Source organism: Lepisosteus platostomus, chromosome 14 (genome assembly GCF_059453375.1).
Source record: "Lepisosteus platostomus isolate fLepPlt1 chromosome 14, fLepPlt1.hap1, whole genome shotgun sequence".
NCBI classification, from domain to species: domain Eukaryota; kingdom Metazoa; phylum Chordata; class Actinopteri; order Semionotiformes; family Lepisosteidae; genus Lepisosteus; species Lepisosteus platostomus.
This window is the reverse complement of record NC_142624.1, coordinates 35,420,411-35,446,168: the sequence shown is the minus strand read 5'-3', so window position 1 is coordinate 35,446,168 and position 25,758 is coordinate 35,420,411. Positions and strand designations below refer to the sequence as shown.

The 25,758-nt window shown below is 40.6% G+C and overlaps 2 protein-coding genes across 6 annotated transcripts; one reads left to right on the top strand and one right to left on the bottom strand.

Annotated features, from left to right (window-relative positions):
• Positions 1-256: 256 nt before the first annotated feature.
• On the bottom strand, positions 257-10,300 carry parp9 (poly(ADP-ribose) polymerase family member 9). 3 transcript variants are annotated; one of them, XM_088605964.1, is made up of 9 exons: positions 10,172-10,300; positions 8,243-9,138; positions 6,901-7,125; positions 5,666-5,884; positions 4,732-4,804; positions 3,048-3,611; positions 2,105-2,238; positions 1,333-1,489; positions 257-1,118 (listed from the first exon to the last, which is right to left on the bottom strand). In XM_088605964.1, the coding sequence occupies exons 2-9, from the start codon at positions 9,122-9,124 to the stop codon at positions 826-828; spliced, it is 2,547 nt and encodes an 848-aa protein (XP_088462090.1). In that variant the 5' UTR covers positions 9,125-9,138; positions 10,172-10,300; the 3' UTR covers positions 257-825. The 3 variants fall into 3 exon arrangements, with proteins under 3 accessions (XP_088462090.1, XP_088462092.1, XP_088462091.1); XM_088605966.1 differs by lacking the exon at positions 10,172-10,300 and adding an exon at positions 9,970-10,107; XM_088605965.1 differs by lacking the exon at positions 5,666-5,884.
• LOC148649385 (protein mono-ADP-ribosyltransferase PARP14-like) lies at positions 9,701-25,570 on the top strand. 3 transcript variants are annotated; one of them, XM_088605960.1, is made up of 18 exons: positions 9,701-9,723; positions 11,050-11,332; positions 12,389-12,498; positions 12,770-12,797; positions 13,449-13,706; positions 14,187-14,408; positions 14,544-16,819; positions 17,305-17,541; positions 17,824-18,045; positions 18,234-18,333; positions 19,124-19,273; positions 20,491-20,553; positions 20,883-21,059; positions 21,777-21,983; positions 22,389-23,000; positions 23,196-23,344; positions 23,505-23,679; positions 24,232-25,570. In XM_088605960.1, exons 2-18 carry the CDS (start codon positions 11,152-11,154, stop codon positions 24,513-24,515), a joined length of 5,451 nt encoding a protein of 1,816 aa, XP_088462086.1. In that variant the 5' UTR covers positions 9,701-9,723; positions 11,050-11,151; the 3' UTR covers positions 24,516-25,570. The 3 variants fall into 3 exon arrangements, with proteins under 3 accessions (XP_088462086.1, XP_088462087.1, XP_088462088.1); XM_088605961.1 differs by lacking the exon at positions 9,701-9,723 and adding an exon at positions 10,241-10,376; XM_088605962.1 differs by lacking the exon at positions 9,701-9,723 and adding an exon at positions 10,411-10,711.
• Positions 25,571-25,758: the final 188 nt, after the last annotated feature.

Genomic DNA, 25,758 nt, shown 5'->3' with positions numbered 1-25,758 from the left:
TAACCAGAAAGGCATTGTGTTTTTAAGTGAATCAGAATAATGCATATAACATTTACCATGCTAAAAGGACTTGTAGCTAGTAATAGAGTGTACTTTTAACCATGAAATTTGCATTAAAATGTTTTAATCTGTTCAATATTTCTATTTAGGACCCACCCTTTTTATTTAATGTATTTTTGTTGGTGTAAAAACTATTCCGTTAAACAAGTTTTTCAGTAACAGAATAATGCACAGAAATAAAAATCAGTGGACCCAGTTGGTATTAATAAATTGTTTTACTGATTAATTGCAGCTTTTTCCACATACCATATATACCGTTTACATTTACAGCTAACGATGAATCGCATTGCCCAAAGGCATATTGAAGTAATAAACAGGGAATATCAAGGTGAATTTCCCATTTCTGTCAACCATGCAGAATAACAAAAAAAACAACTAATTCCTTTAGGTGTATTATTAAAGTGGCAAACAGTGTGAAACATGTTCTAGAATAAAGCGAACCTACATTACATGGAGAAGGTAGAGAAGCAGAATATTGTAATAAAATAAAAAAACTCCAAAAAGTAATTATCTTTAACCAGTCAATACACCTATGGGCTTCAGAATTTAGAGTGATTGTTATAATAAAAGCATAAAATAAACATTTTAGTAAAGAAATTAAGTTTTAACTGAAAGGTTTTAACCGACGATGACCAGCCTTATGTATTAACAGCAACTGATTTGTTTTATATTTTTGTTTGAAAGGGTTTAAACTGTACGAAAAAAGGGGTTGATCTCAAATGTTTTGAGGTCTGTCCTCATGCTGCATCTCTGTCTGCAACAGGATCAAATTCTAGTTGCCCTTATCTTTCTGCATGTGACTAAATATTCAGGGTAAGCCTGATGGCTGTTGAACACAACATGCGTGCTGGTTCCTCCTGTCACGCTGTCGAAGAGAGACAGGGGGTCGGAACTGCGGGCAGGAGGCACGATCAGCCCTGGAGAGCCACTGGTCTGTCTCCCAGTTAGAACCTGGGCCTGGAAGATGTAGATGAATTGCTCTGGCTCAGAACAGGTCCTCCAGTCTGCCAGTGTCTCAAGCCTGCTGCTGAAATAGATGCCATCTCCAAACTTCTGGTCTAGAAGAGAAAAATAAAGTGCGTGCTAATCTGCACATGTAAAGTTTCCTGCAGGTTTTTTGTTATAAGCAAACTGAATAGCTTCCTTTCATTCACAGCCTTTCTCATTGTGTTCTTTAAGATTTCCAGAGAATAGAACTGAAAATATGAAATCTACATGTCAAGCTGCATTAACTATAATTGTAAACCAGATACAAGAACCGTCAGTTCTTACCATCAGGCTCCGAGTACAGCCTCTGAAACCCAACCCTACAAACCAGATCGCAGAACTGTGCAGGAACCCGCTGGTACAGGGTCTGAGTTTTGTCTGAGAGATGATTCATTTTCAATCGGAAATGCTGTTCCAGAATTGGATTGTCAATTTTTTCAAGCTATAAGAAAAAATAGAGAACAAATTTAGGAAAATTATTTTGATTTATATATTTTAGTGAATACGTATACTGTATAATAGGGAATATTTATTTTTAAATGTAAATGTAATGTAGAACATAGTATGCACTATATTACTTTTTGTTTTCTTAAAAGTATGATTTTATGAGCCTATGTAATTTCCTTTTCAAAAGACACACATATCTATTCTCAAATCTCCCTTGCTGTGCACTTAAATCATGCATTGTTACGAACGTGTTTTGGACTTTTGACTTGTATTGGCTCTCTTGCAAATACTGTGCACAGTGAGTGATGAAGAAGAGCTCTCCAGTCTTATAGAATACCTTTCAATATGCAAAATATTTCTTATGGATGGAGGAAACTGTCATTGCTAACAGCATTTGGGAATAATTACTTTCAGTGCAACCAGAAAAGTTTTGATATTTATGGAAGTGATCTTGAGAATTGAGAATATATTATAAATTCCAACTCATGTTCAGTATATAGCAGAATAACTGGGATTAACATAATCAAAGGAAAAAACCAACATAAAAAATAATTTACTGTTAATCCAAATATATATGTTGCGTTCTGCTTTTTAACGAGAATGTACTCACTTTGATTATCTGAAGACCAGCCGATTCAAACAGCTTCACTGCTTTATTGGATCTGGAAATATCTTCAGGCTTCTTCTTATAAAACAATGTATTTGAGCCTTTCAAGCCTTGTGCATAGTCAACATTTATCTGGCCTAAAAATAAAAATAGCAATTATAAAATCAGTGAATTGGTCAAAGAGCAATATATTTTTATACACTTGAACCCCTGTAAGATACCGAGCTGTCTTTGGAAACACTGTACCTGTCTTCTTATTTAGTTTAGTAGTATTTTCCCCACCATGTTGTGTGCTGTGCTTGTAACTTCACATCCTAATGTTAGTTTGCCTTTTTAATTGTTTTTCCACGTCTACATCTCTTTAGAAAATGAAGTGTCAACATGATCAGTCTTTTTCATAAGTAGCCCCTTCTAGCTCAGTTTCCCATGTTCTATTCATTGTCTGTGTTTTGACTACCTTAATGCAAAACTTTGCACTTGTCTACTTTAAGCATCATCTGCCAATCTGGAATTTTATCTAGATCTGTTTGGATTTCATTTGCTCCTTCTACAGTGTCTGCTAATCCTCTTAATTTGGTATAATTTGTAATCTTGACTACTTTACTAACAAAACCAGAATCTAGATTACTGATATGGTTGCATTACCCGAATGCCTTCTGCTTGCAATCTGAGAACTAATTAGCAACTAATTGATCTGACAGTCTCATCTAGCTGTGTACTTACTATAACAGTTCAGCCAGCCTGTAGACATACCCAAGTACACTAAAATTATTATTTAAAACTACACATTTTTCAGATTTATATATAATTTTTGGTGTAGAATGAGACATTATGAATAAGCATAGTGTGACTGAAATGGAGATATTTTCATAATCCAATAAATAAAAATCTTTTCCCACAGTGCTAATGATTTATGTTTATCATTTGCTTGCATTCGCATACTTACACTTCCTTTCCAGTACACATCTGTTTCCAGCATGATCTCGTACTTGCATCATCTTGAATGACACCTCAATTTCACGGCCGTTTACTGTGTAGGGCAAGTTCTCATTGTTGGCTGTCAAGTAGGCTCTTTCCATGTGAGCGTTGTGCTCAGGCGCTGCCAGCTCTGGAATGGCATCACACCGCCAGCGGACCAGGGCCTGCAGCATCTCGCTCTCCTCAGATACTGCATACTCTTCTTGCACATTGCAGCACAGCCTCTCCACTGCCAGCCTAGCGGCTAGCACGTTCAGAGGCTGCCCCGTGATGCACAGAGAAGCTTTTCCATCCCTCAATGTCTCTTGAATGGTCACCTTATGGATTGCCTGAAAACACAAGAGGTCTTCGTGTTCCTTCTGGCCAAAGTAGTAAATATGGTTGTTCCTGACGACGCATTCAGGACGAGGAATCAGTGTCTTGCTCAGCCATGCCAATGCCTCCAACTTTCCTTCAGGAGATCCACCAAAGACAGTGACAGAAGGCCCTCGATCACCTGCAGCTGTTGCACTTTGCCTCTCCTCATAGGTGTCTGCAAGTGCAAAACAAAAAAACACATTTTAAAAGGGCTAATCCTCTATGAAAAAAAAATCATACACAGGGTTACCTGGATTGCACTTGAATGCCATCTTATTGCACTCCTTGGAAGGTTTGGAACAAACCTTTAGACCCTGGGCATTGTATTTACATAACTGTCTTCAGGCTGTGACAAGTGAGTGAGCATACTGAGATACTGATGATGAAAAGGATTACTAATAATGTAAGTATATTAAATGATATCACTTTGAAATCATTAAGACAGATAATTAGACAGGTATTACAACAGTGACTGGGTGATTCCTACTGAGGTCATTAAAGCCGCTTCCATAAGAATGGATCATAGCACAAATACAGGAACAGACAGGAAGACAGGGGGAAAACAGCTGAAACAATACAGACAAAGTAGACTCATCACAATCATCCATTTTCTGAGCACTTCTTCCAATTCAGGGCTGCAGGGGGCGCCAGAGCCTATCCCAGCAACCAATGGTACACCCTAAATGGGGGCCTGTCCATCGCAGGGCAGACACACTCACTCACAACTAGGGCAAATGTTTCTTAGAATCCAGTTAACCTGGCAGAGAAAGAATGTCTCCTTCAAATTAGATTTGAAACAAGGAAATCTGTCCTTTGACTACTGGACTCTGGGCCATATTCAAATTAATAATTATTATTATTGAATGGAAAAACAAATATTTCCTTTATTGTGGTGTCTGCAGACCAAGGGTGTTAATTTGTGAACATCTGTTTGGAGAGGAAGATTTGGTCCTAGTTAGGATCTGCTTTGTTAGGAGGTGGTTGTCCTGATAAGGTTTGTTCTCTTTAAAGTCTAAGGATAGAATTCTAGAATTTCTTTGTCTATAGAAGTTGGGGGTTTGACACTTGCTGAATTATAGAATATCAATTAAATTAGATTTAATTTTATTGACAAAGTTACAGAGTTAAGAAGAGAAAATAATGTGGCTTGTATGAAAACACTTATCAAACCAGTTGAAAGAGCGAGCGTCATCTTTGCTAACTGTAAACTTTAAATTAGAATTTGTGATATGGCTGAACATAACACCGTTAATTTGAATTCAACCAGATTTATTAACTATTTTGGAATTACTCACCATTCAAAGAACTGTGAGATGATCTGGAATGTTTAGATGATTCTTTGACTGCTTTCATTTCTCTATCAAATGCCTGTGGGAAAAACACATTTAATGCCATAGACTGCAGCATAAAAAAAGACATTCTCCCCCAAAACATGATATCAATCTACAAACATAAAAAACACAATGCAATTCCTCAATTATTTTCAGTCCATTTTATAGCAGTCAAAACCGAAAAGTGAAAATATTTTTACGGCTCATAGTAAGGCGAGTATTCACAACTCCTTTCGATCATGGTCTGTATTGTACGAAAGATTGAGAAATTAAATGAAAAAGGATAAATAAAATCAGCTCAGTCATACTCTATCCCAGCACACAAGATTCTTTGGTATGGCACCTGTGGAACATCATTGAGGAGATTTTATACAGTAAATACCTTCAACTCACCACAATCAGCTGTCTGCTATGAAAGCATGTTAGCAGCACAGTGAAAACATAAGCCCATTAAGGCACAAGGAACATTAAATAACTGGATAATGTGTATTAGCTGCATGCATGAATGGTGGTCATAAAAGGGATACAAACTGTGTCTATTGAAAATGCATATGTGTCACTCTTACAGTGTGTTTATTGGGCCATTCAGATCCACACCAGTTGTTCAGGATTATCAAAAGGTTTCTGTACAGTTCTTAAACGATGGTGTTTTGGGGAAGCACAGATGTTCTACCTAGAAATATTCAAAAGGCAACTTCCTCTACTGCCACAATAGTATGTTACATAATAATAATACATGATGTGAAAATGCAATAACCTTAAACTTTTACTCTGCCCACACACATGAAAGATCACACTGGCTAGAACGCAATTTCAATCCACTTTCATTCAAAAGGATTGCTGATCCCGTCCTACCCTGGGAGGGACTTACAGGTATGTTTCATATGTATAGAATTACCTTATAAGTGGCTTTATCAGCAGGAAACAAGACAAAATAAACATCAATTGGATTTCCATTGTGAGTCTGTGCAAAAGATGCAGCCTCATTAACCATGATCCTGGCCACTTCATCCTTGGGAAACTTCAGGTTACCCGTACCAATAGCAGGAAATGAGATGGATTTCATGTAATGTTTTGTTGCCATTTCTAAGCACCTTCTGACAACTTGTCCAAGAATCTGGAGAACAGCAAAAACAACAAAATGATTCAAGAACACAAGAAGAATATGTCCAATCATTCTGTTGTTTTGTGACCTTGAGCAAAAATGTAATACTAGTACTAAAGTTGTTTAGTATGTTACTAATTCATCCAGCAATCTTCTTGGCCAGAAACTCACAGCTAGAATGAAGCCTGATGTCTCCTATCTCCTACACATTTATCTGTATAATACACAAATGTCTCTGATGAAAGAGAGGCTGCAAATGTACTACAATTCATTAATGGCTGTCACAAGTATATGGAGAGGTCACTCCCACATTCCCAGCATCAGCAAGAGTGGCCCACAGAGGATAATCATGGATGATCCAAGCTCCTTGTCAATGACCAAGGCTGGAGACACTCCTCTACATCAACAATTCAAAGTTTAAGAAGTGTGGAAGTCTATACGGAGACAGACGACATGGCACCAGATTTTGGATTTTCCATGAAAATATTCTGACAGTCACCCTCAAGTATTTGAGCATGTCGAAGAATGGCTGGGGCCCCCTATTCACGACTCAGAATTGACACTGATAATGAGATCTTCGCTGAGGATCCAGATAACTTTCATGCCTGTGTGTTGACAGGTGATGCATTAATTAGTGCCAGAGACCATGCATGAATCTTGCCATGTGTATTGATTCATGCGTGATTAAAGACTGAAAACAGTCAAAAGACCTAGGCTAAGTACAGACAAGAAGTCAACCTACCTACCTTGTAGTCTGTAAAACATTTGTGGTGCCTTGTTCTACAAATATATTTAACCATCCTATTTGTTTATTTAAAATTCACTTATATTGTTTCTAAAATCAAATAGATCATCTGAAACTTGGTCTCACTGTTTTTAAACTATTAATGTTTGGTTATGCATAGAAATAATTAATTGTTAAAGCTGACACATAACTTTTTTCAGTTTAGGTCAGGGTTAAAAAAGATTACAGGTGTTTATGGATTTTTATTAATGAACCGCTTAAGCAGTTATAAAATACGTCATACCTCTGAGGCTCTGTTTTCACATCTGTCAGCACACACAGCATGGTAGACATAATCACAGTCAAGCCTAAATCCAGGGGTTCTAATGACATCGCCAGGTGAAGCAGAAGATTTTTGGCTTTTGACTTCTTGTTGAAGTTGTTTCCCAGCCTTTTCCAGAATAGCTTTTGAGATGTCGCCAATATTTAAATCAAGAGAAGCAGATGTTGTATTCACGATCACCCCTGCCTGAGAAGAAAATTAAAAATAGTAAGGAAAAATAATTTTACAAAGAATAAAGGTGTACCTGTGAAGCCCTACAGGTGGATTACAATTTCAACCGCTACCCAGCTCTAAGGATAATATATCAAAACAGTAACATCAATACTGACAAGAACTGATACAGAAATAAAAGTGTCCTGACAATAATTACTGAAGGCTTTCTGTAAGTGCTCTCTCTTCTACAACCTGGAGAAGTTGCAGCTGTTTTAACACTTTACTGTAGAGATGTATTGTCTGATTTAGGAAACCCTACTGGCAATAGCTTTAATCCATATCAGGTCTTTCCGCCCACTAAAGAAAAGCTCAGGTGTTCTATGATAAAGTTATTTTTCAAGCGTATTTTTATATCAATACATTGAAGAGTCTCAAGATCTAGAAAACAATGGAGCTGGGGGTCGGAAATTCTCAGCTTCCAAGCAAGGAGCAGGGCGACTAGGTATTTCCTGAGCTGGAGGGGGTCTGAGACACATTGATCAAAAGGAATCATCTGTTTTACTCTTGTTAAGTCCTTAAGAGTCTTCATCAGTGAGACACCCGGGATAAAAGACAAGTAGGCAGAAGCAAGAGAAACAGACACAAGGAAGAGAGAGACACAGACAGTAAAGGAAGAGACAGAGAGAGATACAAGAAGGCACCATGTTTGAATCAACTCTTACGACCAGATTCTAGTTAAATATTTGAACCCTGTTTGAGAGAGCTTGCCTCTGTGTTTTAGGAAACACAGTCCCTTTATGATGATTTCCCACGGTAAAATTTTCACTCCTAGTTAGTGGATGCAGTGCGAGATGGGGCCCCATTCACTTTGGATTGTATCCTGTTTTATTTAGGATGAAGGTTTCTCTCTCTTTTTAGCATGTTAGGTGTTTTATAGGATTTGGAATACTGGTTAGCAGTCTCAGGGTTTTTTTGGTTGGTCAGGATACAGGCCATTGGTTATCACAGTTTGCCTGTGATTCTTTATTCTTTTGCTAAATCTGTGCCAAAGAATAAACAGCTCAAGTGCCCCCCAACTAATGTGCGGCATTTGATTTTTGATCAACAATCTGAGTGACATGTATCTTCTCGAGACGATCAGAAATCCTACCTTTTCGTTTTCGATGCTCCCTTTTTTGATGTGCAGAGTGACCATCCCGAGCTGCAGTGAGCCCGTGGCCTGTGGATTCGCGGGGCTCCTGACAGCCTGACTGTAGGACATGTCTGGCCTCAGGAATTGTCTGCAGGCCCCCTCCATGGCACGAACCGAGGGCTCGTCATTATTGACCAGGCGGACATCTACATCCCCTAGGTGTATCTCGTCCTCAAGATACTCTTTCAGAGTTTTCACAAGGACTTCTGCACACAGTGGTAGAGGGAAGTTAAATATACCAGAGCTCAGGGCAGGGATGGCCACAGACTTCAGTTTTTCTCTCTTTACTATATCTAAAATGCTACAAATAGCTTTTTTTAAAAGATGTGCAGCTCTGTCAAGTTCTGTTTGACTGGGGTAAGGACTGCAGCGTGGACCTACTGCATGGATGATTGCCTTACAGGGCAGCTGTCCTGCCTGTGTGATTACAGCGTCTCCCGTCCTTACTTTCCCATTAAGCTGGATTAAATAATTGCTCGCATGTTGTATTTCTGGGCCGCCAGCGATAGAGAGAGCAAGGGCGAGGCCGCCACAGTGATCCAAGTCCTCGTTGGCGGCGTTGACCACAGCCTCCACCCGGTGAGCGGTCAGGTCGTCCTTCCAGACGGAGAGCATCGACCCCCTCCTCAGCCTCGCTGAAAACCTCTTTTCGGGAACGAAGGCCGGCCTGGAGGAGCTCGGGGAAGACCAAACTTGGTCCGCGGGGTTGAGCGCAGCGTTGCAGCCGAACTTACTGAGGACAACCGCGCCCAGGTCGGCACTGCCGATCAACATCCGCGCGATCTCCCGGGCGATCGGGACCTCCGAAGAGTCCGCTCGGCTCTGGAGTCCTGAGCTCATCCTGCACCGGAAAGCTGCGAGAGGGAGAAGCGGCACACGTTATTCCAGAAATCTCTGGGGCTCCTCTACAGCCCGAATCGAGCACAAGGGGAGAATCTACCTTCAGAAACAAGAGGCTTGTTTCCCATTGCTGATATGTGTTTACTCCTTCCTGCATGCTGAATGGTTCTGCTCCATGAAAAAACACTGAGACATTGGTACATCACATCTGTATTTAGGATGTTGGGGAAATGTGACATTTACAGATTGTCACTTGTGTAAGGGATTACTTTTGTATACTGGAAAGTCATTAGGGGAAAAAGGTTTGAAATACATTACAGTAATCTATGAAGTGTGTGCATAAATAATATGAAAAAATATTACCTACCTCTCAACGTTCCCCAATTTCTTATTAATTTTAAAAAGTATGTTTTACACAAGTAGCATGAATTACTTCTCAAAAGTGACTCTGACACCGTTCGCGCTGTCAACACAATTAAAACTGGAAAACGGGCGTACACACACTGAAGACAAAACTTTCATTTTCTCAGAAGACTTGTGCAGGTATAATGCGCCATAAAACGAAAATCAGGAAGAACCGGGGAGAGATACAAGTAAAGGTAACGAAAGACGCGAAAGGATAACTTTGACGTTCATGCTCCGAGACAGTTCTTTCCGCGTCACCATTGCTGTTTGAGCACAGGACTGAAGGACCTGCTCTCGGAATCTAGACTAGGGCTCGTAGCGACGTCGCAATACGTAATGCAAGTTTGTTGTCTATCGCTCGCTCACCCTTTGCGCTCTCTTTATTGTCGTGTTATCATTTTTTTTTTTTGTTGTTCGAGTATGAACGAGAACCTACTAACCATTGAAAACTAAAAATTAGTGAATTCCCCCGCTGGTGCGAAAATAAAATCTGCGTTGCACATGAAAAGGACTTGCCATTTTCTACTTGCTGTTTTTCCAACTTTCTTTGCAGACCCCGATTAAAAAAACTAAATTTCACCAAATGAAACGGAACACAAATCCCGATGGTCGCATAGAAAAGATGATACAGTCATGATTTACCAGCAAAAGAAGAGAGCCACAGGAATGAAGTCTTTCTTTTTCGGCGTTTAGTTTCCTTTTGACCTCCTAGCAGAATCCAGGCAGAAAAAAACAGCCCGTCGCCCGGAATCGAAAGTGAAAGTCGAGCTGTAGCTGTAGCAAAACAGCTCTGGCCGACCGTCCCGCAGAAGTCGCACTTTTCCTCGTAGATGTGGAGAGAGACTGGGTGCGGTACCTGGCTTTTTTTTTTTCGTAGCATTAAGTCACATATTAGCGAATTAAAATCAGTTGTTATGTTCTTCGGGGGTTTTATTATGTGGCGTTAATATGCGATTATGAGATTAAAGCGTTACCAAGTCCTGGTTGTATACGATCGCTGTGTCATCGTAAATGTGATACAGAATAGAGAATATAGTGCGTTTAGAGTCCTCTGGAAGTGTGAGGGCTACGCGTCGGCGTTTTGCAACTTTCTTCAAAGCCTTTTCATGCACATGATCTTTCCGAAGTCTGAACTCCACTAAGAGCAGTGTCCCGTTTAGAATAGCGGACTTTATCGCTGAGGTAAATTGCGGTCGGTGTCGCCTGAGATTGTCCCTCTATAACAAATGGAGAATTCTCGCAACTGAAATTTAAAATCTGTGTTTTAAAAATATATATTTTTTTATCAAAGAGGAGTATTTTAGGGAACAGCAATGTATGTATTGCTGAAATGAGACAGAAAAATGATTATTTGCATATGTTGTTGTCCTGAATATTAACGAAACAAAAACGAGGGATTGTATAATGATTTCGCGGAGCTGTATTCTTTGTATGATCCTGTCGTCAGGATTTTATGACCATACAAGCTTGATAAAACATTCAGCATTAACCGTATTACAACTTCCTGCTGGTCTTTACAGCGGCAGGAGGACGAGGGGATTTCCGAGAAAACAGAACCGAAACGAAAGCGCCGCTCCGAGACAAGTACAGCTCCGAGGGGCTCGACCGGGCTGAGCCGAGAGATGGCCGAGCGCTACCTGTACCCTGTCTGGGTGGAAGGCGATTGGACTGGCATTCCCAATCTGAAAAACAAGCTCCAGATTTACTTTCAGAGTAAGAAGAAGTCCAGTGGAGGGGACTGCCAGGTGGATTGTGGAGACGTCGGGGAACGAAAGGCTGTCGTGTGGTTCAGAACTGAGGAAAGTAAGTACCGTCCACACATACAGTACATTTCTTTGGCGTAAATCACCTTTCTTAAATCTGTAAAGACCTACATTCTCAGGTGTTAGTGCGTCTTTCCGAGATGTCTGCATGTTGCTCAAAATGGTCAAATCGACCTATTAACTGCGTGTGGCCGATAAAGCTGTAGGAACAGCAAATAAAGTTCATGCAGAGGTAAGGATTTACCTTGTGATACACCAGACATGGGAGGGTTTTGCAAGTCACATTTCGATGCACGTTCGTGCTATTGTAAATTAAATATGTATAAATAAACGATATTCAAAATGAAAGTAATTTGCTTATTACAAATCTGTGATCAAATGTCATAATATAATACAGCAAAATATAACCTTAAGTAACAGTTATTACTTAATTTAAATATTGAGTATAAGAAATTATATCAATTATATCAGAGAGCTGGGTTTCATTCCACCTGTGCTCTTTATGACTTAACAGAAACAGATATTGTTTTTATTGGTCTTAACTAGTTCATTTTACATAACCTGCAGAGCTGCAGCTCTCAGGGATTAGGGATGAACTCCCAGACCAGCATGACTGAACACAGGAGTTACCAAACCTGGAGAGGACCTGCAACACAGTTGCAGCTAATGAATATCTAATACACTTGTTGATTTTACTCCACTCCTTCCCTGAATCGCAACTAACCCAGACTGCATCACCAAAAGCTACAAAACTTGGGGTATGTCTGAAGATTCATCTCCAAAAAGCTGGTGTCTTTATCTCAGTCTGAGAGTCACATGTCCATAATCACAGCCTCAATAAGGAAGAATGAATGGAGTGTGGGGGAGTCCTGCTGGTGCAAGGCCATCCTGTGGTTAATTAGAACATACAGTAGTTCTGGAAGCAATACAAGAGCCCACAAATGGTGTTAGAAGTTAGAGTGTGTCAAAAACAAATGAGAGCACTAAAACCAATGTGCCATACTGTCCACTAACCTTGAGCCTTTGGAGAGAGTGGGCAGTGAAACCAGCAAGTCAGTAATTACTGGTTGTGAACAGCATTCTCTCCAATTTTCAGCCAGGCAGCGCATTCTTGAGAAGGGGAACCATGAGCTGAAGTTAGACAAAAGTGTGGTGAAGCTGACTGTCAGAAAACAGGAACAACCAGCTGAGAAAAGCCCAGAGCCAGTAAGTGATGTAGATTTGCAGGTGGTGGGGTGCTTATCGCGCATCACCCTCATTTTTCTGTGTTCTAAAGAGACCTGAGTATAATATTCTACAGACGTATGAAAGGTTTAAATTAAAAAAAAAAATCAAGACTTAAGCTAAATCATAAAGTACACAATGTGTCAACTACTCTGACATAAAATGGCACAAGCCTGAGAGAAAAAAAAGCACAATTAGCTGTTCAGTTTTATAATCTGGGAATAAAATGCAGATATGTTGTTTCTTATTTCAGATAAAAGAATCTTCTGGCACACATAAATGTAAGTATAAAGCATTTTAATGAAATGGACAACTGTAAAAGCATGATTGCATTCAAACCCTGTTCTTTTAAAAAAAACGTGGAAACTGTCAGTGAGTGGGTATTGCTGTTGCTTCCTGGCTCCAAGGCCCTTGGTTTGACTGTGGCTCAGTCCGTGTGGAGGATGTGGCATGTAATCGTCTTGTTTGTGTGGGATTTGTCCCACAGTCCAAGGACATGCTGTTCAGTAATCAATTATTTGGCATCTCTGAATTGCTTTCTGCATGTGTGTGTGCCCTGGCGTCCTGTCCAGGGTGTGGTCATGCCTTGTGCCATGTGCTGGATGACACTCCCTTTGACACTTTTCAGTTTCCCAAGGGCAAGAATAAGAGCTCCTGAAAATGAATGGTTGGTTTTCAAAATTATATTTTGCAGTTTTATATTGACTATTGTTTAACATGTGAATAGGCATCCGGCTCTGATACCTCCTGCCTTGCATGGGAAGAATAAGAATGTGTGAACACACTCCTCTGGTCCATCTCTCTTCATAGTCTTCATTAGAACATGAGATTGCAAAAGCTCTGAATAATTCTAAATTAAGATCTAGAATTATAATACCATAAGTGAACGCCATTGCATTTTTAGCCTCTTGATTGCAATACCTCTCTTGCAGCGTCTTCATCTTCTACTCTCAAAGATGCTCCAGAAGAATCCAGTGTTTCTTCCAAAGTTCAGGAAAGAAACACAGATCCAGATGAAGACATTCCAGAGACAGCCTCTTTGGTGCTGGAAAATGTTCAGGAGAAAATGAACAAGGATTTTCTGGAGATGCTGGTGGAAAACATCACAGATTGCTCTGCAGAGTCTGATTTCAGTTTAGAGATCATATATGATATAAATGCAGCAGTTGTGTCATTTAAAAACAGCAAAGGTAAGATTATGTGGAGGCGTGAAATGAAACATGCGTTACATATTGATAGAAAGTTAATTTTTTTCTGTTAAATCAGTTAAATCTGAGATTACACCTCTGTGAGCAGCTGGTATTTAGCTTCTTGCCTTTCAGTATATCACAAATCTCACTGGCATGAACAAAAATCATATTAAAAGATTTGGAGATCTTCCCTGTTTAAAATTCAGTGCATGTTATCTATAAGGCGTTTCTGTATTGCCTTCTGTGTGTGTAGGGGTGTGTGGATATGTGAGTGTGCACCCTAAGTTGGACTGTTCCATTTTCAGTGCAGTTGTCAACTTGCACTCTGTGTTTGCTGGGTCAGGCTCTGCCCCACCCCAACCCTCTGAGGATAAACTGGTACTGAAAATGGATGAAAAATTGATGAATGTTGAGTGACGAGAGACTGTGATTCCAATATACAATGAGTCAGTCATGGAGAAGAATCGCTTGTATTTGCAGATGTTCAGACCTTTCTTGCCAAGTGTGCCAAAAACAAGATGTTCAGACAGTGGAATTTAGTTGCCCGACCCCTTGAAGTCACCACAAGTGTGAAAGTGGAAAACATTCCTTCAGTTACCAAAGACTTTATGGAGCTGTACTTCGAACGAGAGGGAGAGGTGAAAGAGGTTCTGATGATGGATGGGGAGCAATCAGCTATTGTAACCTTTTTGGACCACAGAGGTAATGCTTCTTAAAAACATGATGCATTATTAAATTATTTTTCATGTTCCTCCACCTGTTTCAGTAATTCAATATTTAATTGAAACCAGAAACCAACCCTTTCATCATAATTGTATATGTCTGTTTTTGTTCCAGTTGCTGAAAACGTAAGAAGAAAAAGACATCAGATCAGTAAAGTGCCCATCAGTGTGTACCTGTATTATGAGTCCCTGGGCACGGCTTTATATGGCAAAGACAGACCAGTGTGGAAGCTGCCAGACCCCTTTACTGAAAGCATTGACCAGGCCCTGTGGAAGTTTCTTCATACAGGTCAGAATCAGGTGACAGTCATCAGCAGTCAGATGGAGAAGCACTTCTGTGAGGTGGACTTGGAAAGCCCCACTGTCAGGATCAGCCCATTACCAGCCTTGCTGAAGCAAAAAGGTTTGACAGCCAAGCACATTGATGCTTGGAAAGAGAATGCTTCCGCTGCCTTCCGCAATACCATGTCCAAGTACAGTTCCTTTGAATATCCTGTGAATTCCTTAGTGTGGAGTGAATCTGAGAAGGAAATCCGCAGAGCAGTGACACAGGCAGCAATCTTGGAGCCTGACATGGCTAAGAAGTCTGTAGCTGTAGCAGGCTTGTCCGAAGATGCTAACAGACTGAAAGAGATGCTGGTGGAAATTGTGGAGAGAAACTCTAAGAAGCTTGAAAGGGAGAAAAACAGCATAACAGAGCAGGTTGATTTAGAGCCTGGCATGTATTACATCCTGCAGCAAGAGAGACTTCAGGAGACAACAGCTGCCGAGTATCCAGAACTGAAGCTCACCTACAAACCTGATGTCAGGAAGCTCATTCTTTCTGGATTGGTCTCAGAAGTGTTCAGTGTAAAGAGCAAGATTCTGGAAGCAGTTCTGCATATGAAACACAAGCAGGTGGAGATTGACCCCAATATTTTCAGCTTTCTCAGTGAAGTAGACAACAAGGAGCTGTCCTACTCCATCTTCACTTCACGGGGCATCAGTGCTGTTTACAAAATGGAAGAAGGAGGTGTGGAGATTATAGGAAACAGTGACAAGGCCCTGACTGAAGCAGCAAAGCAGCTGCAGGCAGTTCTGGGTTTTCAGCACATACATGTAGAAGACAGAGATGTGCTGAGGAAACCAGAGTGGCTGAAGTTAGTTAATTACCTAAAGTCAGCTTTCAACTCACCAGAAAAGACAGTATCAATAAGACGAACAGAGATAAAGGGAGCACAAGACCAGATAGTCGTTTCTGGCTTTTGTGATCCGATCAATCAAGTGAGCAAGCAGCTTTCTGATTTTCTGAACAAAAACACACATGCTGTTGAAACAGTACACTTCAAGTCAAAAGCAATGCTCAAATTCATCCAAGATACAAAAAGCACTTCATGGACTGAGAAGATAAACGGAGAGATACATGTTAAATTTGATGAGACCAAGAAACCAAGCATCGTATTGAGTGGTCCAAGGCTTTTTGTCATGGAAGCCAAAGACTTATTTGGCAACTTAATCAAATCAGTGTATTTTGACGTTTTGAAGGTCAGCAAACCAGGGGCAAAGACATTTTTCAGTGATCAGGAGGACTTATATGTATCTATGGCACTGAGAGAGCTGAAATGTGTAGTGAAGCTTGATGATGAAGACTCATTAGAGGAAGATGAGCCCACTCAGTCTGTTTATGAAGTGCAGACAAGTGACGGTGTGACAGTTACAGTCTGTAAAGCTGATATATGTCAGTATCCTGCAGATGCTGTGGTCAATGCCTCCAATGAGAATCTGCAGCACATTGGAGGTTTGGCTTTAGCTCTCCTCAAGGCAGCTGGTCATCAGCTGCAGGACCTCTGTGACCAGCACATCAGAAGAAACGGACCCCTGAAGCCAGGAGATGCTGTTATCACGGATGCTGGCCGTCTCCCTTGTAGACACGTCATTCATGCTGTTGGGCCTCGGTTTGGTGATACAGACTCTAGAAGAGCAGTTTGTCTTCTCAAAAGGGCTGTGAAAGAAAGCCTGAGACTGGCTGAGACACACAACTGCTCATCTATAGCCATCCCAGCCATCAGCTCCGGCATCTTCGGCTTTCCTCTGGACCTGTGTGCAGAAACGATTGCTCGGTCCGTGAGGGAGCACTGTCAGGACTTCTACGGGGAGAACACGCTGAGGAAGATCCACCTGGTGAATAACGATGACAAAACAGTGCAGGCCATGACAGCTGCTGTGCAGAAGGAGTTTGCTGATGAGACCCCACAGCTGAGGAGCCTGCCAGCCAAACCTGCTGAGGAACACAGACAATTCACAGAAGGCAAGAGAAGTGTAGAAGTTGAGAGCAGAGGAAGTATGGAAACTGTCCAGACGAAGGAGGGACTTGCCATCACCCTCAGGAAAGGGAACATCCAGGAGGCATCGGTGAGTAGTTTGGTAATAAAGGAGAAAGAAAAATATTGTATGCATATAACAGATCCAGCTGTAAAGCATTGACATTATTGAAGTGACATAGCACAAAGATTGTAGCACTGTACTTGTGAAATGTGTTCCTGTAATGAGCAATTTTTAGTAAACATTTTCCATTGTCCAGAGATCATCCAATAAATTTGATAGTTTTGAGGATTCAGAAAAATAAAGTGAAAGTCTATTTGAATATATATGTACACAGTAACCTTAAAATACCCTGTTGATTATCATGTATATTGTTGAAAGGTAAGGACAGTGGATGTTTTTGAAGACTGACTGCAGAACAGAGATACTAAAATCATGTTAGTTGGAATACTTGTACTCAAAAGCCGTATAGAAACAATGAAAAATCAACATAAAGAAGGTGCTTTTTTCAGCCTGGCAGTGTAAGGTATTCTTTTCAAACTCACCTGCTTTCTCTGCGTGCCTGGTGCTGGCAGACTGATGTCACTGTGAACACCATCGCTGAGGACTTGACCCTGGACAGCGGTGCAGTGTCCAAGGCGATCCTCCGGGCAGCTGGGCCAGATCTCCAGAATCTGGTCTATGAGGCAGCGTCGGCAGGCTCTGCAGGGGAGGGGGCTGTACTGGTCACTGATGGCTGCAATCTGAGGAGCAACAAGGTCTTCCACGTCATCGCTCCTTACTGGGACAAAGGCAAAGGGACTGCAGAGAAGGTAAATATCATGTCGCTTGTTCTACAGCTCAGCTTGATTCACTTCTTTAAGTTCCTTTTATTCACCTATTAAAGTGATCTGAAAATCCATTTGCAAATTGTCAAATAAGTTACTAAATAAAATGCTAAAACCATTTTGTCTGCAGATACTATGCAGAAACTGTGTATACCATATAGGGTAGTGAGTAACAAAAAAGCTGTTGTCCCTCTCAAATTTTAGTTCAAATGCATTCCGGTTCCTCTTCTACAAAGACCATGCAGGTGAATGTCACTCTTTTCACAGGTGTTTGAAGGTATCATTAAGGAATGCCTAAAGAAATCTGAGCAACTGAAGCAGAGATCCATGTCCTTCCCAGCCATTGGCACAGGCAATCTGGGATTCCCAAAGCCCCTGGTGGCCTCAGTGATGATGGAACAGGTTCTGTTGTTCAGCAGCAAATCCAAGCCCAAACATCTCCAGGAAGTTGCTTTTCTTTTACACCCCAGTGACACACAGACTGTTCAGGTAAGGAACAGTTACTTTGCCTTCCATTCTGGTTACAGAGTGAAAGAGTGTTTTCTCTGTGAGGACCCTCATCTGCAACATTGGGAGTAGAAATCCCTCCAGTTAACAAGTTCTTCACTGGCCTAGAGGTTTGGCTGCATGCAGACACATTTATGCTCTGATGTTTTTGTTTTTCTCTCCATTGCCAGGCCTTCACAGATGAGTTCAGTAAGAGGTTTAAGAGCCAGACAGCTAAAGTGAAAAACTCTGGGTCATCGTCTGAATCTGCATCAGCAGAGCTTGGAAAAGGTGCTTCCTTATTATGTTGTAGATAAATGTTCAGGAGTATAATGCATTTAGGAATATTTTTTGAGAAGCCAGGCATAAGACCTGGATCTGCTTGGTTGAGGAGCAGCCCCCAGGCCATAGGACCCCCCGCAGTAAGAGGAACTAACCAAGGGGCAGCTACCCAGTGGGAGAAGGGCTGGGGGAGGGATACAGAAAGAATGTGAGAAAGAGGGAGGGGCTCATTGTGGGATTTATAACTTTTCAGGAATTGACATCAAGAAGGTTTATGATTTAGAACATTAGAATTAAAGGTGGACTTGGTTGCTGTCCCCCCTCCCAAACTTTCCTTAAAAACAAAACTTTCAATAAAAACTCCATCTGTTACCTGCATTTTGATGGAACTGTGGTTTGGCTGGTGCTCTGGATCAGCCCATGTTCATTTTCTTAAAATGTGTAATATATGTCTGTGTATGTGTAAGCAATTAGGTTGCATGGGAAGATGTTCAAAGAATGTTCTCTGAGAGAGGAATGGAAGGGCATTGACTGAGGTGAACAGCATGTGCAGTTGAAGAACAGTGGGTTATTGTTCTGGATTGCATAATATTTAGGATAATTAGTGCATTCTTGTTGATTATCTAACCTCATCTTAATGAAATGATCTTAAATATATGGTACTGTATATGTTTGCCATGCAACTAGAATACAATCAGTTGTTCTCTGAGAATTCAATGTAATCTAAATGCAGAGGTAATTTTGCACATTCATTCTGTTTAAGCAGAATTTCATGACTTCTGTATCTGCTCCCTATCAGGTTTTTTTGGCAAAGTCACTTCACCGAATCTAGGAGTGCATGAGATGAACATTGGACAGATACTGTTGCAGATCATCACTGGAGATATAACAAAAGAGACAACTGATGTCATTGTGAACTCCTCCAACAATACCTTCTCCCTCAAACAAGGTTGGTCAAACTCTCATTGAATTGAATACTTACTGATTTTACATACACATATTGAGTACTTTAACTCTTGGTAAAAATAACACATCCTAGAAGCCCTGTCTTGGACTGTACATAAATATATTTGCCAACTTTATTGTAGATTTATCTTTGTCAATTTGATTCTTGTACTTGGTCAGAGAAGGATTCAAAGCTAGTCTTGGGATCAACAAAATAATTTATCTCACATGCATATTAGAAATGTTACCTGTATTATAGGGTTCAGTACAGTAAACCCTTGGTTTAATAGACTTCGCATTAATGGGCTTTGGATTTAATGGACAAAATCTGCTGAAGGGGAAAGTTGCCTGTCAGATCAGAAATACCAGACTTTCCCTGCAATAAGACAGAAATGCAAAAAAAATAAAACAGGGTAAAAAATATTACAGAAGTTTACAGTTCGGGAATATGAATGGTGCTCTATAGGGTAACGTCACTTGTTTATGATGGTTGTTTGTGTTTTGTATGTTTTAGCACAATTTGTACAATCTAAGACACATGAAATAAAAAGCTTATGTATTTATTGTGTATTTATGATAAAAAGGCACAAGAACATTTCTTGTTGACTGTGTTGATTATAATTGTTAAAAAATAAGTCAAATAGAACCCAGAAAGCATATATATATATATTTCTCATATAATATTGTGATTGTGGGCTGAAAAACATAATTTAACAAACATCTGGCAATAAAGTATACTCCTTCCCCCCTTAGTCTAACTGAGGGTTTACTGTTTTAGAGATAATAATCAGATGTGTTTTGATTCTGACATGATTATAACTGTAAATGGCAGAGCTGTTAGGGAATTTGCTTAGTTCTATGAATCATTAAAAAGTGCCAGGACTGACCAAAATCTAAAAGTGTGACTAAAGGAAATACATACTTGACAGCATCGGCCCAATTCAATTGTCGGTCTAGTGTATTAATAACCAAGTCGGTTGAGAAATGACAGAGACTTTAAACGTCACTGCAGTGCAGGTTGAAGGGTCTTTCTCTCCTAAATCACATAGCAGGTCTGTAGTACTCAGACTGGAGGGTAAAGGGTTAAAGCCCTAGTATGTGAAATTGATTCAATAATGACAAAAAATGCTTCAAAGTGTAGCTTTCATGTCATTTAGGGTCCCATCAATGATCCTAAATCAGCTGTTATTTAACCCTGTAAATTATTTCAATCCCTTTCAGGTGTTTCAAAGGCAATTTTAGAGGCAGCCGGACAAGCAGTAGAGACAGAGTGCCAGCAGCTGAGTAAGTCCTGTGTTTTGTTATCTGCTTTTCTTATAAAATCTTTATACTTTTTTCAGTGCTGAGGCTGTAATGATCAAGAAGCTTAAGCTTACGTATAAAAACCTGTCTAACACAACAGAGACTGATGAGCAGGCATCATAGACTAAATCATGCAGTAAAAGAATTGCACTGTGAGATGTTAGACATGCAAACTTGGTGCAAAAGTTAGGCATAACAGTGACATAACAGTATATTAGCTTGAATTGTGCCATCGGTGTGTTTATAGATGTAAAGGATCAGGAATCTCTTACAGAAACCCTGTACAGTAAGTACTCTGTCCATTACTCTAGGTGCACAGCCCAACAAAGGATTGATAATGACCCAAGCAGGCAATCTGAAGAGCAAGAAAATCATTCACATCGCAACACAAACTGATCCAGAAAAAATCTGCCAGTCTGTCAAAGCAGTTTTGCAGATGTGTGAAGAAAACAACTTTACATCTGTATCGCTTCCTGCTCTTGGGACAGGTAAGGTAAAATAAATAACTAAAGTCAAAAGAGATGTTTACTTAACAAACAGATCATTTTAAAAAAGGTGATTATGATGTGGTTTGTTTGGGCACTACGAAGTAAAACATTAACTTCTTATGACTTTCACCTGCCATGACTGACTCATTAACCTCCTCTTCTTAATATCTTTATAATCACCACCTATTTCTATGATACACCGCATACTGGAGAGAACAAGAAGGTGTGGGCAGACTTCTCTATCCCACCTTTCTTCCAGCCACTTGTCTTTTAACACACGAGAGGCATCACAGCCACTTGCAGGGGGTACAATGCTGAGGAGAGGCACATCCCTCTACATTAGCACTGCGTACCTTCAGGCTCCCAGGTGGCCACAGCGGTTGTTGTGTTGCTGAGAGGGAGAGCCCTGGCTGACTATTCCTTCGATACTGCCTGTGGCACTTGGTTTGGGGAATCTCAGTTGCAGCTGGCTAGTTACATGGCCCATGCTCGAACCTGTGATCATAGAGGTCAGCCTGCACTCAGACAAGCACTTTCACTGGTTAAGTTCATCTGGAAGCCCCCTGATATCTTTACTATGTTGTTCTGTCATCGTCTAAACATCTTCCATTTTTTGCCTTGATTCATTTGAAAATGTTTTCCTACAAATGTCACACTGTCTTACGTTTCCCCCTAGCAGAGGTAATGGTCCTTTTATCAAAATGATTTCTCTCACAGGGCAGGGTGGTGCCAGTCCTTCTGTGATTGCAGACACAATGCTGGATGCTGTAGTGGACATTGTCAGCCAGAAATCTGCGCTTTCACTCCAAACCGTTCGAGTGGTCATCTTCCAGCCACAGATGCTGACAGAGTTTTATAAAAGCATGCAGAAAAGAGAAGGAACAGTCCCACCTGAGAAGGGATCAGTCTGGTCGAAACTAAAATGTAAGCTTTCATTTCTGACTCTGTTTGCAAACACATACTAATTTTTTCTCGGTCCATAAACTTATAATTTCTTTCACTGAAATGAGTAGATTGTGTGCGTTTTCCTGTTGAAAAAATGGATTTGCTTGTTTTTCACCCCTTAAAACACATAAAGCATGGCCTCCAAAGTCAAAGATTTGCTAGTGATCACAAGAACCAACAACTATGCCTTAAGAGCAATCAAAAGGCACAACAGTATTGAGAAATCTTTGAGGCAGTGGAATGAGTTACAAAACAGGGGAACTACATAGGCAAGTGATGAAGTCCAAAAACAATTTTACTTATCTTGTTTTATTTTTTTGTTTTTGTTTTATATTTAATTTTTTTTGTTTTGAAACATGCTGACATGATTATCTGTATTTACAGCTTTTATTTGGGGAGGTAATGGGAAAGAGGAAAAACAAATGGAGGAGATTATCATCGAGGGAGAAAAGATCAAGCCAGCAATTTTCCACATCTGTGGAGAAACAAAAAGTAGTGTAGAAAAAGCTAAGAAGTGGGTGGAAGATCTGATCATCAAGGAGCAGAATGAGATGACCATTGCGGACGAATATATCTACAGCTTCACTCCACAGGAGCACGAGAGGATCATCAACCTTCAGAGGAAGCTGCAGGTCAGCGTGAAACTGGAGTGCACTGCCACCCAGGCCTACGTCAAGGTGGAAGGCCTCAGCAGAGACGTGCTGAAGGCTGTCACTGAAGTCCAGGACATGATCAAGAAGATCCGCGATGAGGAGACCTTGAAACGAGAGGCAGAACTGGCCAGCAACCTGGTGGAGTGGCAGTACGAGGATGGGAATAAATTTCTCCGCTTTGACAACCTCACCAACCTCAGGCTGGAACAGGCTTTTGCCAACAAGGTGCCCGATGTCTCCATCACTATACAGGAGGAAGAATACAAGGTGTTCTTGCCCGAAGGCCCAGCAGTGGGCTTTCAGGACGTCACCTTAAAAATAAGAAGAATCAATAAGACTGAAGGTAGGTTTGTTGGAACAAAGTTTTTTCCTGAGCCTGAGAAAGAAAAAAAAAGAAAAATAATGTTTCTCTGTGATGCAGGTTGTTTTTATTAAGTTTAAAATGAGCAATAATATAATTTTAAAATTATTAAAATGTATTTTTAATGGTGTGTATGGTGTAAGGAGGGATAAAATCTGTTTGGATTTGACTTCACAGCCAAACATTTGAATGACCTTCCACAACACTGGGATTCCATGGCTGGAGTTAAGGGAGCCCTGACTGTGGTCTTACAAGCAGGAACGCCTGAGTACAAAGAAGTAGAAGACTTATTTAAAGCAACCTGTGCGAAAAACAGTGTTTTAAAGGTATTTCTCTAGTTTTTATTTGATCAGCTGGATATAATCATTTCATGTATGAAGGTTTACAATAAATCTGTGCATTAAAAACTTCATACTGTGTGGAAAACTTTACAAGGTCACTAGAGCTTACTGAAATGTCAGTCTATTTAATGTTTCCTTATTACAGATTGAAAGAATCCAGAATGTCACCCTGTGGAAAAACTACCAGATCCGGAAGCAAGAGTTGGACGACAAGAATGGGCACCAGAACAATGAAAAGCGCCTGTTCCACGGAACCAGTGAACCCACCATTAAAACCATTAACGCCTATGGCTTTAACCGCAGCTTCGCTGGCAAGAACGGTATGGAGACAGAATTGATTGATTTGCGTTCTTTAGTCAAAAGTCTCGTCTGTGATTTGGTATCTGTGAATCAGTGTTGATTTAAAAAGCAGTTCTGCCTTGGAATTATTGGGACTTAAAGAAAATGCTGGATGCAGTTTTAGTTCTGGTCAATTGTTTTTTCTTCTGTTTTTGTTACAAAAACAATCTTATGGGTTGTTCTAGGTGTTACACCTGTGTCTCCCTGTCAATAGTACAGGAAGCCAGTTAATATTTTTCAGGGAATATAGTAACTATAAACCTGCAAGTGTTTAGACTTATGTCTCCTATCCTGATCCACTAAGTGGTTTGAGCAGGATATTGCTTCATCTCTTTTTTATTTGTGGGTTTGTTTTACATCCATGTTGGGAGAGTCAATACCTGAGGCTTTATCTTCTGTGGATTGGAGCAGATCTTGACAACTAACAAGGGCTGCTTCTGTCATTAAGAAGTTACAGGAGGTCTCAGTTTAGATCTATTTTTAATTGAAGCATTGAGGTGTTCCTGATTTCTGATCAATTATCTCTCTTACAGCTGCTTGCTATGGAAATGGAACGTATTTTGCAGTCAATGCAAACTACTCAGCCCAGAATACCTACTCTGTGCCAGACGCACTGGGGCAGAAGTACATGTACCTGGTCAAGGTCCTTACTGGTGATTTCACCAATGGAAGACAAGGAATGATCGTTCCTCCATCCAAGAACAACTCAACCATTGATCTGTACGACAGCGTAACTGACAATGCGGGAAAGCCCACCATGTTTGTTATATTCAATGACATCGGGGCCTACCCTGAATACCTGATCACTTTCCGATAATAGCCATTGTGGAAGACATATGGTAAAAATTACACTTTGTGGTATAAATGTGACCATAGCTGGCACTTCAGAGCAAATGTCCTTTCCTGAAGGTGAGAAGAAAGAAGTTTACAGTTTGTTTTTCTTTTTAAAGTTATTATGGGCTAAACATATATAGTATTAGTTTCTGACATCACTGTCCTTGAAATCAAAATTCTCTTTCTGTTCTCTGATACGGTATTATGCAATATAATAAAACCATGTGGCAGTCAAACCAGAAGAGAGTGAAACAGACACGGGGGGAGACGACGAGGAACTCGGCAGGCAGACGAACAGGGGAGTGTGACGACTGTGCACTGGTGCTCGGGGGGGGGCGTGGTCCTGGCGTACAAGTCCAAGGGAGTCCAAAGGGAAATCTAGGGTGTTGTCCAAAAGTCCAGAGCCGGAAAATCCAAACGAGACAAAGACAAGACAAGGTTTAAAAACCGGAGCGGGGTCCGGTTCAGGGACGGGGAATAAAATAGGGTTATGGGGCCAGGCGCTCCCAGCCCCAGACCCAGATGGTCAGGATGCCATGGTGAAGCCTGTTCCATCTGGTCTCACTGAGCCCAGAATGGTAGGAGCGTCTGGTTTAAATAGGGAGGGGCTGAAAAGGAGGCAGGTGCACATAATCAAGTAAAACAGGAAACAGCTGGAGCGCCCTTAAGAGGAGGGATTTACCATCGTGACAGTGGAATCCCCCATAGACATAAATGTTAATCACAAAAGAACAAAACTCCTGCATTTCAATCTGGATGAAGCAGGAGTTAATTCCCTGCTGGACAGTAAAAAGATGAAAAAACACAACTTGTGGCTGCTCAAGTGTGTGTTGCAGAATGGGGGAGAGGAAAACGTAATGCAGAGATGAGGTAAATAGTTCCACATGAAAGAATTCTGCTGCTTCCCTGACAATAATGAATATGGATATGCTGCTGTCTGTGTTAATATCTTCCTGGTATTTCTTTTTGGTGGTAAAAGGATTGTTAAAAGTTGAAATTAGTATGAAAATTGTCAAAATAAAAGTTACAATCCAGGTCCTCCTCTGCCTCTTTTAGTGTTTCTAAACTGTAACCTTGGTGTTGGGGTGTGTGTTGGAGCAAGTATTACTGTATGATTATTTGGGGTTCAAATTTTGAAAAATATTTGAAAATATGAATAAAAACATTGATTCAGGACAAATGACAAGGACAAAGGGAAGGGATCCTCCTTCAGTGTCATTGACATT